This window comes from Glandiceps talaboti, chromosome 2 (genome assembly GCF_964340395.1).
Source record: "Glandiceps talaboti chromosome 2, keGlaTala1.1, whole genome shotgun sequence".
Classification (NCBI taxonomy): Eukaryota; Metazoa; Hemichordata; class Enteropneusta; family Spengelidae; genus Glandiceps; species Glandiceps talaboti.
Window position 1 is genome coordinate 15,239,186 of NC_135550.1, and position 11,943 is coordinate 15,251,128.

At 35.8% G+C, this 11,943-nt stretch overlaps 2 protein-coding genes across 2 annotated transcripts in view; both read right to left on the reverse strand.

Annotated features, from left to right (window-relative positions):
* LOC144448838 (kelch domain-containing protein 3-like) overlaps nt 1–7,798 on the reverse strand; it is a 95,258-nt gene extending 87,460 nt beyond the window's left edge. The window contains exon 1 of the mRNA XM_078139149.1: nt 7,678–7,798. The gene's annotated coding sequence lies outside the window, so the exon portion shown is untranslated. The remainder of the gene's footprint in view (nt 1–7,677) is intronic.
* Nucleotides 7,799–9,025: 1,227 nt separating this feature from the next.
* Nucleotides 9,026–11,261, reverse strand: LOC144444619 (putative mitogen-activated protein kinase kinase kinase 7-like). Its single transcript, XM_078134111.1, has 5 exons — nt 11,156–11,261; nt 10,706–10,877; nt 10,125–10,263; nt 9,891–10,001; nt 9,026–9,442 (listed from the first exon to the last, which is right to left on the reverse strand). Exons 1-5 carry the CDS (start codon nt 11,259–11,261, stop codon nt 9,026–9,028), a joined length of 945 nt encoding a protein of 314 aa, XP_077990237.1.
* Between the last annotated feature and the right edge of the window lie 682 nt (nt 11,262–11,943).

Consider the following 11,943-nt stretch of genomic DNA (forward strand, 5'->3'; position numbering starts at 1 on the left):
ATTCATTCATTGTGATTTCATGCAAAAATGGCTACACATGTACATTTTATTTTGTACACTGTAGTTTTACATTTGCCATACAGGCACTGACAAAGTATATTTATCAAAACCACTACATACACAATGTACACTGTGAGCCTTTGTTCAATAGTTGTATACATGTATGTCTTGTTTTTCTCTGTCTATACATGTACATGGATTTTTAAGCATCAAAATGAATAGATTTTGATAGATATTTTTTTATAGAGGACCCTGACACATCTTTCCATGTTGACTTTTTATATGTAGGCCATAACAGAATGTTATATGAGTTGCATATCCACAAATGTACATGTATTACATCACAGCGTCACACACAATATTTGCATTCTTCAAATCTTATCAACATTCTCATTTTTTATATCTTTTCATACCTCTTGTTCCTCATAAAAGTCACAGTTTGAAAGTGATACTTCTGCGCATTTCTGAGAAATGGCAGCCTATGAACAGATATCATTATATACTGGAAGGGACATGGGAATTACACAATGTGATATTTTTTTTCAGTTGATCATGTTACACATACTAATTCATGTTAGTCAGTAGACTTGTCCCCACATTTAACTTTACTTTGAATCGTTCGAAATTGAATCTAAATCGATTCTCCAGTCCCCACATGTATTAAAATCGGTTTGAAACAATTTTAATAGTGCACTTGGTTCACAACCACCTAAGAGAGGGATAATGGGTGGGAGTGGGGGAGGGGTGATTTCAAACTGATTCACAGTAAATCAGGTTGAAAAAGCTGAATCGCATCAATTGCTCCGTTTCCTCAAAGGAGCAGAAACCAATTGAACTGAATCGATTGCATTGGTTTCAAATTGATTCTGGTGAGAGGGAAAATGTGCATTCTGCTTCGCAAAACCACCCTTCTTGAATCCTTTCCTATCTACATTACAACTCAATTAGATATTCCTGAAATGTCTGGATTTATGTCGACTTTACACCTGTGTTCTACATGTTACAGTGTAAAAAGAAGATGCAGAAAACTGTGACATACATGTACATGTAGTTGGCTACCTTGAACTCAATGTATCATAAACTAACACTCATTAATAGCCAAGGCTATCCTGTACAAGTTAGGAGTTATTTCCCTTTGATGTTTTAGTACATGTAAGACATGTACTGGTATTTGAAAGTAATAAACACAATTATGGAACACATCAATACAAATATTTTTATGATGTAAATACATATGGCCATGCATGATAATTCAATTTTCAGTTCATGTTCATTTAGAAGCTTCTCTTTCTAAAGTGGTCATATGGATGAGAAATGGGTATTTATTTTTCTCTATATTAAAACCAATTTTATTATGTTTTTCCCTTGAAAAACAACATACAAATAAAAAAAATGTATACCACCTCCCAGTTTGCAACTCAATAAAATGCAAAAAAAACCCTACAAAAATGTCTGAAAACTTTGCACAGGAAGTGATTTGTACATACATATGTATGTACATACATACATACACACACACATACACATATGTATACATACATACATACATACATACATACATACATACATACATACATACATACATACATACATACATACATACATACATACATACATATCATGAAATGTACTGTATAGTGATTATACACACACTCACATACTTGCTATTCCTACTCTATGGTAGTAAACAACTTTGTTCATATCAGTATTGAAAACTGTAAGACAAGATAAGACAATTCCTAAGCTACCATAGATAGTGATGAGAGACTATAGACAGCTGTCCCAACATTATACTAGACAAGCTAAATACAATTGTAGTGACAGGTGTTAACTTTCTCATTGGTATGTTTGGTATCTAAGCAATTCATCAGTTCCTTACACATGATAGATTGTGGCATACAAGGCTGCACACAACACTACAGTGGTTACATTACGTATCCTAAATTTCTCCAAAGTAAAAACGTATCAGTATTGATAAACTCAAGGATCAAACGTCTGAGTTTTGTTTCTTAATTAAGTGTTAATAGAGGGTGTGGTCAAGAACTGTTGCCAATGATAAATACATAGTACATGTTAAGACTACATTTTGTATCTCCCAAATAGCCCTCCTTAGTACTAGCAGCAGTACACTTGTACCAGTCATTCTATTCATTAGGGTGACCTTATTTTTTTATAATGTTTCTCATAACTTTTTCATAGCAACCATGGATCGGTCGGTTGATCTTTTTTTTTAAAAAAGGTAAGATAATAAAAAAATCATCTTCTTCATGTTTCTCTGCCTCTCCTTATCCTCCTTTCTATCTTCAAGATCTTTTTATTGGCTTCCTGGTAACAAGCACTTCCCCAGCTTACATGTATCTATACAATAGGCATGTTCTCTGGCCCCCTACTTGAATAACTTCCGATATGCGGACATGAAAGAAATGCTCTGTTTGTGTCGCCGTCACCAGAGGCCACCACCATGACTGTAGATGATGTCGACAGGCAAGACACTCAGTTGATTATTCTTGCCAGAGAGGGCACTGTTTCACAAAATATTAAGGGTGAGCAAAACAAATCATTTTGATGTCGGAGTTGAAAATTTGGGTCGATCAGGTAATATGAAACAAAAAAAATAATAAGGTCACGGGACTCACTATATCGTCATAGTAAGGTGTCTGACATTATTAATAATTCTCTTATAAAAACAAGCCCTGATGTCTTTGATGTTTCTATGTAGTACCTTAGTTTCAATATCTATTGTATATGAGACAGACTCTAAAAATGCTTTTGCTTTACATGAAGGAATAGGGAAAACCTAAACGGTACTAGTTTGTATTAATTATGGTTAGGTCAAATAAAAAAAGTTGTTTGGTTCCGGTTACCCGACCCCCACCTAGTTTTTCATGACGACCCTAAACTTTTTTTTACATATTCAAGAAAAATAGTAATAAAATCGTGAAGTCTCACAAGAAATAGTGGATGCGGAAACTGACATCAACTTAAAAAAACAATATAAAACTGTTCTTCCAATCTGTAATGGCTGTACATCTGATAGGAAGAAATAAACAACACATAGACCATTTGGAAAACAATGGAAAACCTGAACTAGACACTCCCACATGAAAAAAAATATTTAATAAAATTAAAAAAAAATCTACCTACACCACCTATTTTAAAATTGAATGTAATGGGAACTACAATCTACACGTCAATTTTTTTTTTTACGCCTTATGATATGCTTGGCCTAATTATAGCTTAAAGCTACACTAGCTTACTTGAGGTATTAGTCTTTAAATCATTCAACTGACAATATTTTCACTGAAAATTGTTGAAATATCAGTAATCAGACATTATACATATCAATTTAGAGGTCTATTTTATCTATCAGCAGCACAGTAATAAGTTGAAATCATTATTCATTGGGGTGCTAAATTTTAGGTCTGGACCCAAAAATCAATTTGATAGGGTACATGTACATGTATATGGCACCATACTGTGTGAACTGCTACAATGTACACAGATGTGTTTACACATGGATGATTCAATAGTGTTCATTATATCCGACAAAACAAATGTTCCAGTTCAAGTTGCAGGTACTGGTAGTGTAGCTTTAAAGGTCAGAAAATAATATCAACTATACATTTCCTTGACTGTGACAGGGTAGGGTGTTCATGATAGTGGCAACATACATGTTGTATTTTACCATGCAGGAGCCATTTTTAGAACAAAAAATATGGAATATATACTGTGGTCAATCTAAGTCATGACAATATGCATCTATGTCACTGGTTCTGCTGTGTTTGAAATATTAGTCAAAATGTTGAAAATTGCCATAACATTCCCCGATTTTTCTTGATATTACTGGCTCTGGTATAATGTTATCCTTCAATATTTTTCTTCAGTCAGCTGGAAAATACTCATGACCTAAGGGTTGTCATTACTTGCATATCGACTCGTAGTGACAAAGACTCCTTTGGAATAGGTAATGAGTATTTTCATATTTTCTGTATAAAATACTGGGGAATGACATCCAATAGTAAGAACCAAGAAGACTTAGTACCTCAAGTGTATCACAGATAACATACACCAAAATAGATATCATTCCCCTATAATTTTCCTTCATTCAGCCAAGGAAAATATGAGTGACCTATGGGGCCTTGTCATTACGAGTCACTAGACGAGCAGTGGCAAACCCTTAGGTCATGAGTATTTTCCAGTTGAGTGACGGAAAATATTGGAAAATAATTATACTTAGTAACTTCTCAAGTATAATTTATGAAATATTGGGAAAAATAATGGCAATTTGGAACATTTTGACTCATATTTTAAGCACCACAAAATAAGTGATGTGAACATGGGGTCGGATTGCCATGATGTAGAACAACCTCAATATCTAGGCTTGTACATGGTATAATATAACTAATATTAAGTTCAAATAGGTTCATTCACTGTGTAGATTCAACAACAAAACTTAATTTCGTCAATCAACAGTGCAATAAAATATCAGACTCTTCCAATATTTCAATGACTGACAGCTATCTTCATCTGGAAATGAGGTCATGACCCTAAAAAAGGTCACGACCTCAAGCCTGAGGTGGTGTAAGTGTTAGACACCTTGTACAAGATGGAAAATTTACGACTACACGATTTGAGCTATATTTCTTTATAGTTTGGACACACTGCTTCTAGGGTGATTATATGTATACACTTGTACATGACTTTAATAGATGATTGATTAACATTCGTTAAGATGTTCACAAATCAACCATTCAATATCCATACGCTATAACCAACTTCCATTTAATCATGTCTCAGAAATATAAGTCTTAACATTTTGCTGTTATTTTGTTCATGAAAACTCAAATCAAGGTGCAGTTAAAATCAAGAAGGAGGAAACTAGGGTCAATGTACACACTTTTGAAATTTTAGAATCCAAATGTATGGCCATTAATAAGTTGTAATAACTCTATAATAACTCTATGGGAAATAAATGATTGTTGATTTTCTTGGAAAACAAGAATGTAGACCACATAATTTATTACTTTAGCTCAGAAGAATAAGGAACAAGATTTCACACAGCAAAAGTTTGGCAACATTTTAAGAACTTTGACGTTCAGTAAAATTTGTACCTGAGGTAAAAATACAAAGTTGTGCCTTCACTCTATACAGGTTTTTAGAAATCACAAAAATTTTATGATATTGCTGTGGGATGAAAACAGCTGTTCTAAGTAACAAACATGGCATTGATCCATGATTGAAGGTGAAGTACTCTATACGTAGTAAGGGGACAGACAGGATTTCATACATCAACTTCAAGTCCAAATGATGGAAATAGGCTATGAAATCAATAAAACTGGGAAATGTCCACTACAGTGTGAAACTAGTTGGAGGTTCAATTCATTTCTGTCCTTCAGCATCGTTACTCTGTTGTGACATGAACTGAACAGAGGATATGCAAACATGTAGTTTTACAAGTTGAAAGAGTTTTAACTTTTTAATACCTAAAGGCCAATACCAGATCAGGATTAAAATTGGGGCATGAAAAAACTATTGTCTGGCAGAGCTGAAGATAACGTTGGTCCTGAACAAAAGAAGGCTTTGTATTTGGCTCCACTGATAAGATACAAATAATCCAAGACCATGGGATTCCAGTATTGGGGTTTAACCTGCTTGCAGTGCTTACTAAGGTACAATGTACATGTAGGTATTTAAATCTACTCAGAACAAAGTGACACACAAAGCTGTCCTGTAATTTCCATCTGTCTGTTTTATAAAATAGACACTATAACTTAAATATATGCAAACACGATATTATAACAGCCACAAGATACAAGATTCTCCCCTCCTGGTTTCTAAGCTAACTGACATGTACATGTATCACACTGGATATATATACGATGTATCCATGATATCATTGAACCCTCGTTATTGTAAAAACAAAAATGAAGTGTCTACTGACATGTGTGACCTTTGACATGGCCCCGAATTTGGCATGGCTATTTCCAATGTCTAGGTATGCAAAACACTTTGCCTCAGTATATTGAATGCCAAAACTTTGAAAATATGTAGGGCCATTTGATAAATCATGTATTTCCAATTTACAATCCATGTGATTATATTCAGATTATGTTAGATTATGCAATCGACACTGAGAGCCTTCAGTATGGCTTGATTGGATCGTGTAATATGCATAATACATTGGCTGCTATGTTGACATGTGTAAATGACCGAACAAATGTGATGTATTTACATTTGTTCTTCTTGATAATGAACTTTCAGTGATGTAAGCATTTTACATGTAGTTTCTAGAAAATTACATTTAGACATTGCAAGTGCCTCATACAGAATCATGTGTTTGTAACATGTGGTGTTTGTAGTTGTACGTACGAACACTGCATACATGTCGCATCCATGTTATGGTGTAACGTGTGCAGCTTGTTAGGCTCATGTAGAATATTTCAGAATCATCATACTGTACACATACACGGTGACGGATCAACTCGTCCCAATTTCAATTCGTCCCATTTCACCTCGTCCCAACTCTTTACAATATAATTTACCTGTGCATATATGAAATCAAAGCTAGTAGTACTCAGTTTGGAGGGTCTGTGGTATCTCGTATTCCACTAATGAAGTACCACTTTTGCTGTAAACACATAATACTACAATACTTAGTTGCATTAACTAGGGAGAGGAGACACGTCTCCAAAACCCATACGCGCGGAAGTCGTAAGCCTGTCAGTCACTAATATTCTCCCTGGTTATTATCATTATTATTTCTTATTTGGATTGTAAACATTAAGTCCTAATGTGAAAAGTGATATTCCATGACTGAGGAAAGTTGTTATGCTAGTATAAGTTCTAGATCTATCAAACACTTAGCCAAAACCCACACCATTTTCTAGCTACGAAATGTTACATTTGCTATGCTTCAACTGCGCCAGGTTGGTAAAATCATGTAATTGTTTTGGTCCCCGTACTTCGAGTCCGTGTATCGTTTAGATTTATAAACGTTTACTAGTGTTGTTGGGGCGAGTTGAAAATGGGACGAGATAAAAATGGGGCGAGTTGAAAATGGGGCGAGTTGAAATGGGATGAGTTGAAATTGGGGCAAAGTGAATCGCAATCCACATACACATACACATACACATACACATACACATACACATACAGCTTAATACAATTTGTATAAAATATAATTTCATATGCTGAAGCAATCATTTTCTAAGATAACTATCCTATCTTTGTGCCAAAACATACGAAATTGAGATTGTAAAATTCAACATGGCATGCTGGTGACAGGCGCCTGTCTCCATCATGCCTTGCTGGTGACATGCATCTGTCACCAGACTTGGCCAAAAAAATAATGGGAACACGAACCATACACACAGTGTACATGTACAACAACAACTACAACCTAAACAAGACATCATTGCCTACTTTGAATTTATGTACATTCTTATTTCTGTTGATTTGTATTTGAGCACAGTGACATTAGAACGCATCGCTCTGAGTCAGGTATTATAACAGTAACACCTTGTTGCACAGTGATTTGGTATTGTACAATGTACATGTACATGTATGGATGGCAGGTACCTAGTGTTTTTAATCGATCACACAACTTCCTAATGTATCCGCGCCGCGGCTCCCCAAATGCCACACCAGACGGCTTCTTACTTAAGTTAGCATACTTACCACTCCAATATCTATTAAAGGATGCTATGACTGTCTCCAAAGTATAAAAGCATGCATAGTACCGAGTATACAATCACAGAAAGGTGCTGTAATCCTGGAATTCTGCTTTTCACAGTTTGACCTCCATTTAGTTTTTGACCTTTGTGACGTTTGCTGTGCGCCCTCTAGAGAGAGTGGAGCTTGGATCATGGAGCTTGCTTGATGGAGGAGCTTCAAACTCATTTGGCGCCATCTACGGCTATCTATTTTTTTTAGGTTTTGCTTTTGTTAAGTGAGTGTCACATGTGCGAATCACAATTGTCGATGACGAAAACAAATGAATATCGAAATGTTTATTCGAGAAATCAGTTAGCGTATGCATTATCTGCAGTGACTGCAGTGCCAGTTGTATGTTTGTGCAGCACACAGTCCCCACTTTTGCGGCTCTAAGACGTAAATTGATGTACAACTTTTTTAAACGTATCGAAAACAGTCAAAATAGTTTAATTGCAGCAGTGCTAAATTCCGATACAATCCTCTATTCGGGGATTCATAAACTGTATAGAGATTTGTTGTATTTTTAAATGCTTTTATTTGTTCATGTGTGTATTTGTCAGGTTGTCTTTTTAAAGTCTTACTTGTTTTAAATTGCCGTTTTTATGTATAGTTTTTTATCTATGGGATGTTTTTGAGCGTGTTTGCGTTCTTTTCTTTCCCGAAATAAATTTTAATAATAATAATAATTATTATCGTTCATTTTCATCTCGATGCTTGGTGATGTGGTAGCAGTATATATGTCGACCTGGCTCTGGAAATATGTGTTCCCACTCAGAGAACCCGGATGGAGACTTGTTGGAGTTCTCGGTGCTCATATCATTTTCTAGAGCTATGTGGTTCGAACTATACATAGCTACCGAATGATATATATTTCTTATTAAGTTTACAGACAGACAGACAGACAGACAGACAGCCAGCCAGACAGACAGACAGACAGGCAGGCAGGCAGACAGACAAACAGACAGACAGACAGACAGACAGACAGCCAGACAGACAGCCAGACAGACAGACAGACAGACAGACAGACAGACAGACAGACAGACAGACAGACAGACAGACAGACAGACAGACAGACAGACAGAGACAGACAGAGAGGGGGCGATCACAACTTGAGCTGAGGGAGGTAATAATAATAATAATAATAATATTAATGTTGTCTAGACATTTAGGGAGGTACAACATTAATCTAACACACACAACCACTGAATCAACTGAAAGAAGGCGATAAAACATCAGCTTATTTGATATATATATGGGAATTCTTCTTTAATATTTCTATCTTTTATTCAAAATATTCACAGTAATTTCTTAATTAATCTATTTCATTTTCGTACAATACAATGGAATCTTCTAGTTTTGGAATAAGTTCTTTGACAGCAGGTCTTCCATTTGGTGCATTGAAACATGGTAACAGAATGTCGACCAAACTGTAACTACCAATGTCTTCCAGTCCTTCAGGATATATAACATAGCCTCGTTTCAGGACTTTTGGAAAGGCGTATCTAAATTCATCGTCATCATCTACAAGCGGCCATGGTTTTGCTGATGTGAATATTTCGATGATGGTGGCTGCTGTAGACCACACGTCAAGGGTTGACCGTAAAGTCTTGGTCAAGGGGATAACTGCTTCTGGTGCCATATACTGTAATGTACCGTCACCAACGTGTCTTTTTGATCCAATATATCCAGAGACACTGAAGTTGCTTAGCAGCAGTTTATCATTATCGACCTGTGAAACGATATAAGTAAAAATATTAACTTCTACAAAAATATGATAATGGAAACATAAAATTTGCAAATTATAGCTTCCGTGTAGTGTTTGGCACAATACATGTAATCAGTGGGTGGAGAGAGAGAGAGAGAGAGAGAGAGAGAGAGAGAGAGAGAGAGAGAGAGAGAGAGAGAGAGAGAGAGAGAGAGAGAGAGAGAGAGAGAGAGAGAGAGAGAGAGAGAGAGAGAGAGAGAGGGAGGGAGGGAGGGAGGGAGGGAGGGAGGGAGGGAGGGAGGGAGGGAGGGGGAGAGAGCGGGACAGACAGACAGACAGACAGACAGACAGACAGACAGACAGACAGACAAATATACAAAAATAAAGAAAGCTATGTACGAGTAGTAAAATTGTTCTATATGACTACATTGGTCTTCACTAACATTACAAGTCTACAGTAATGTATACTTACCAGAATATTACGTGGGTTGATGTCATTGTGTACAATCTTGAGATTATTGTGCAGGTTATTCACTGCCTGACAAAGCTGAATAGCATAACCAATCTTCTGCGTGTAAGTAACCTGGCAGGTAAAACATATACACTGTATAAAAAACATAATTCATATCGCAAATCTAGAGAACAAAGGAAAAATGTAAGGTTATTTTGTTGGTAGCAATATCAAGTAAAATATTTGATAACTCACCTCAAATCTGTCTTCATAAATAATATGTCGCAAAGTAAGTTCGCCTGGAATGTAATTAATAAAAGTCGATACTGTGTACAACTCAGTTGATACTCCAAACAAGTGAATGAAATGACGACTGCCATCTTTAGTGATATCCCTAGGAAAGAGAAGTAGAAACAACAGTGAATAACTAAACTTAATGTGCGATAACAACTGCTCCTTACTAGCTAATTTAATAGCAAAATTTCACATTTTGGCATGAAGCTTATTTTTCTTTCGTTAACATTTCGAGCAATATTTCATTGTGACTTTTCAATTCTGTCAAAATATTATCATTGCGTACGATCCTTACAGTTCACTTTTAGCAACTCCAGCCGTCCGTTGCCAAGAATTCATCAGAAAAAATATTGTATCGCCGACGTCGACGTATCACATCGTTTGTTTATGGACTCCGGTGAAAATCGTTAACTTGTAGAATTTATATGAAACAATGATACACATTAAAGAGTACGCATACCATTGACATTTACACGAGGATGTTTTCTTCATGCACTCATTTTCAATCTCCCATTCACATTAAAAAATATATATTTGATTACCTTAATATTTGCAACTCGTTGTGGATGTTATTTGGTGCTATTTCGTCACTGAGATGGACTTGTTTCACAGCCATTATCTTATCGGCCATTTTTATCTTCATAATTTTGGCGAATCTGCCACTATGAATTTCAGTGAGTGTCTCCCAGGAGTTCGGTGCAACTGTGTGCACACCTGTAAGCAAAATATAAGTAGAAATAGTCTGTCAAGAAAGTGTACTTTCCTATTAACGTTTTTGGATTCGAAGAACGTACTTTGTAGGCCTAATTACGAGGAAAATTATTTTCGCCAATTTCTAGTTAGTTGACATTTAGTTAGACTGTTATACCCTATTTTATTAGTTCAATATAGAAGGAATCCCTTCCAAGGTATGTATACAGGTGTGTAATCTGTCATAATTAATTCAATTCAAGTCATCGAAGTCATCAGTCATCTATTATCATCTTACTCACCACATGGTATGAGACCTTCAATGATATCTTCATTTACAACATTGCTTCTATCCTGACGATTATCTCCTTTATAAAGTTGACGGATCTTTCTATTTACTACAGTCATCACACTTTTCCAAGTGGCACATCGTAATAAACTTGATGCCTTTCTTGGTACGTCCTTTAGTATCAAAGGTACGTATTTCATCCATTTGTTCTCTTGCACTGAAATGCGATTTTCAACTGCAAAATAATGATAATAAATAGTGACGGGGAACCCTAACTTTTCAAAGAAATGTGTGACACGCTATATATATATCAAAATAATTTTCGGGTTTCACGATAATTTCAATGGAATCGAATATGGTAAAATATTGATATTTCACAGGCGTGGTGTTTTTTTGGGGGTCATCTAAATTACAGACTAAAAATACGTTTCAAAAGTTTGAATCTACTCACAAAATCGACATTTAGGCTGGAGGATATCAAACTGCTGAACTCTGTTATATCGGGCAACAAAAGTTGGCATCATCTTGTATAATTCAATATTTGTTTGTAAGAACACACGCAAAGTAAAGTTTACGGAATGTCGTATAGCTCCGTAACTAAGAAGATGTTCCAAACAACAACAAAACAACATAACGAGACAAACGAGACGTGGTTTACCCTTCGAACGTACATGCAACGCGATCTTGACGACTCATGGTTTACCCTCGAACGAAAGAACGAACGTACGATCGATGCGATTCCGACGCGAATATTCGTTTATTTGCCACAGAAAGGTTGCGAGGAAAACGAACAGAAATTTG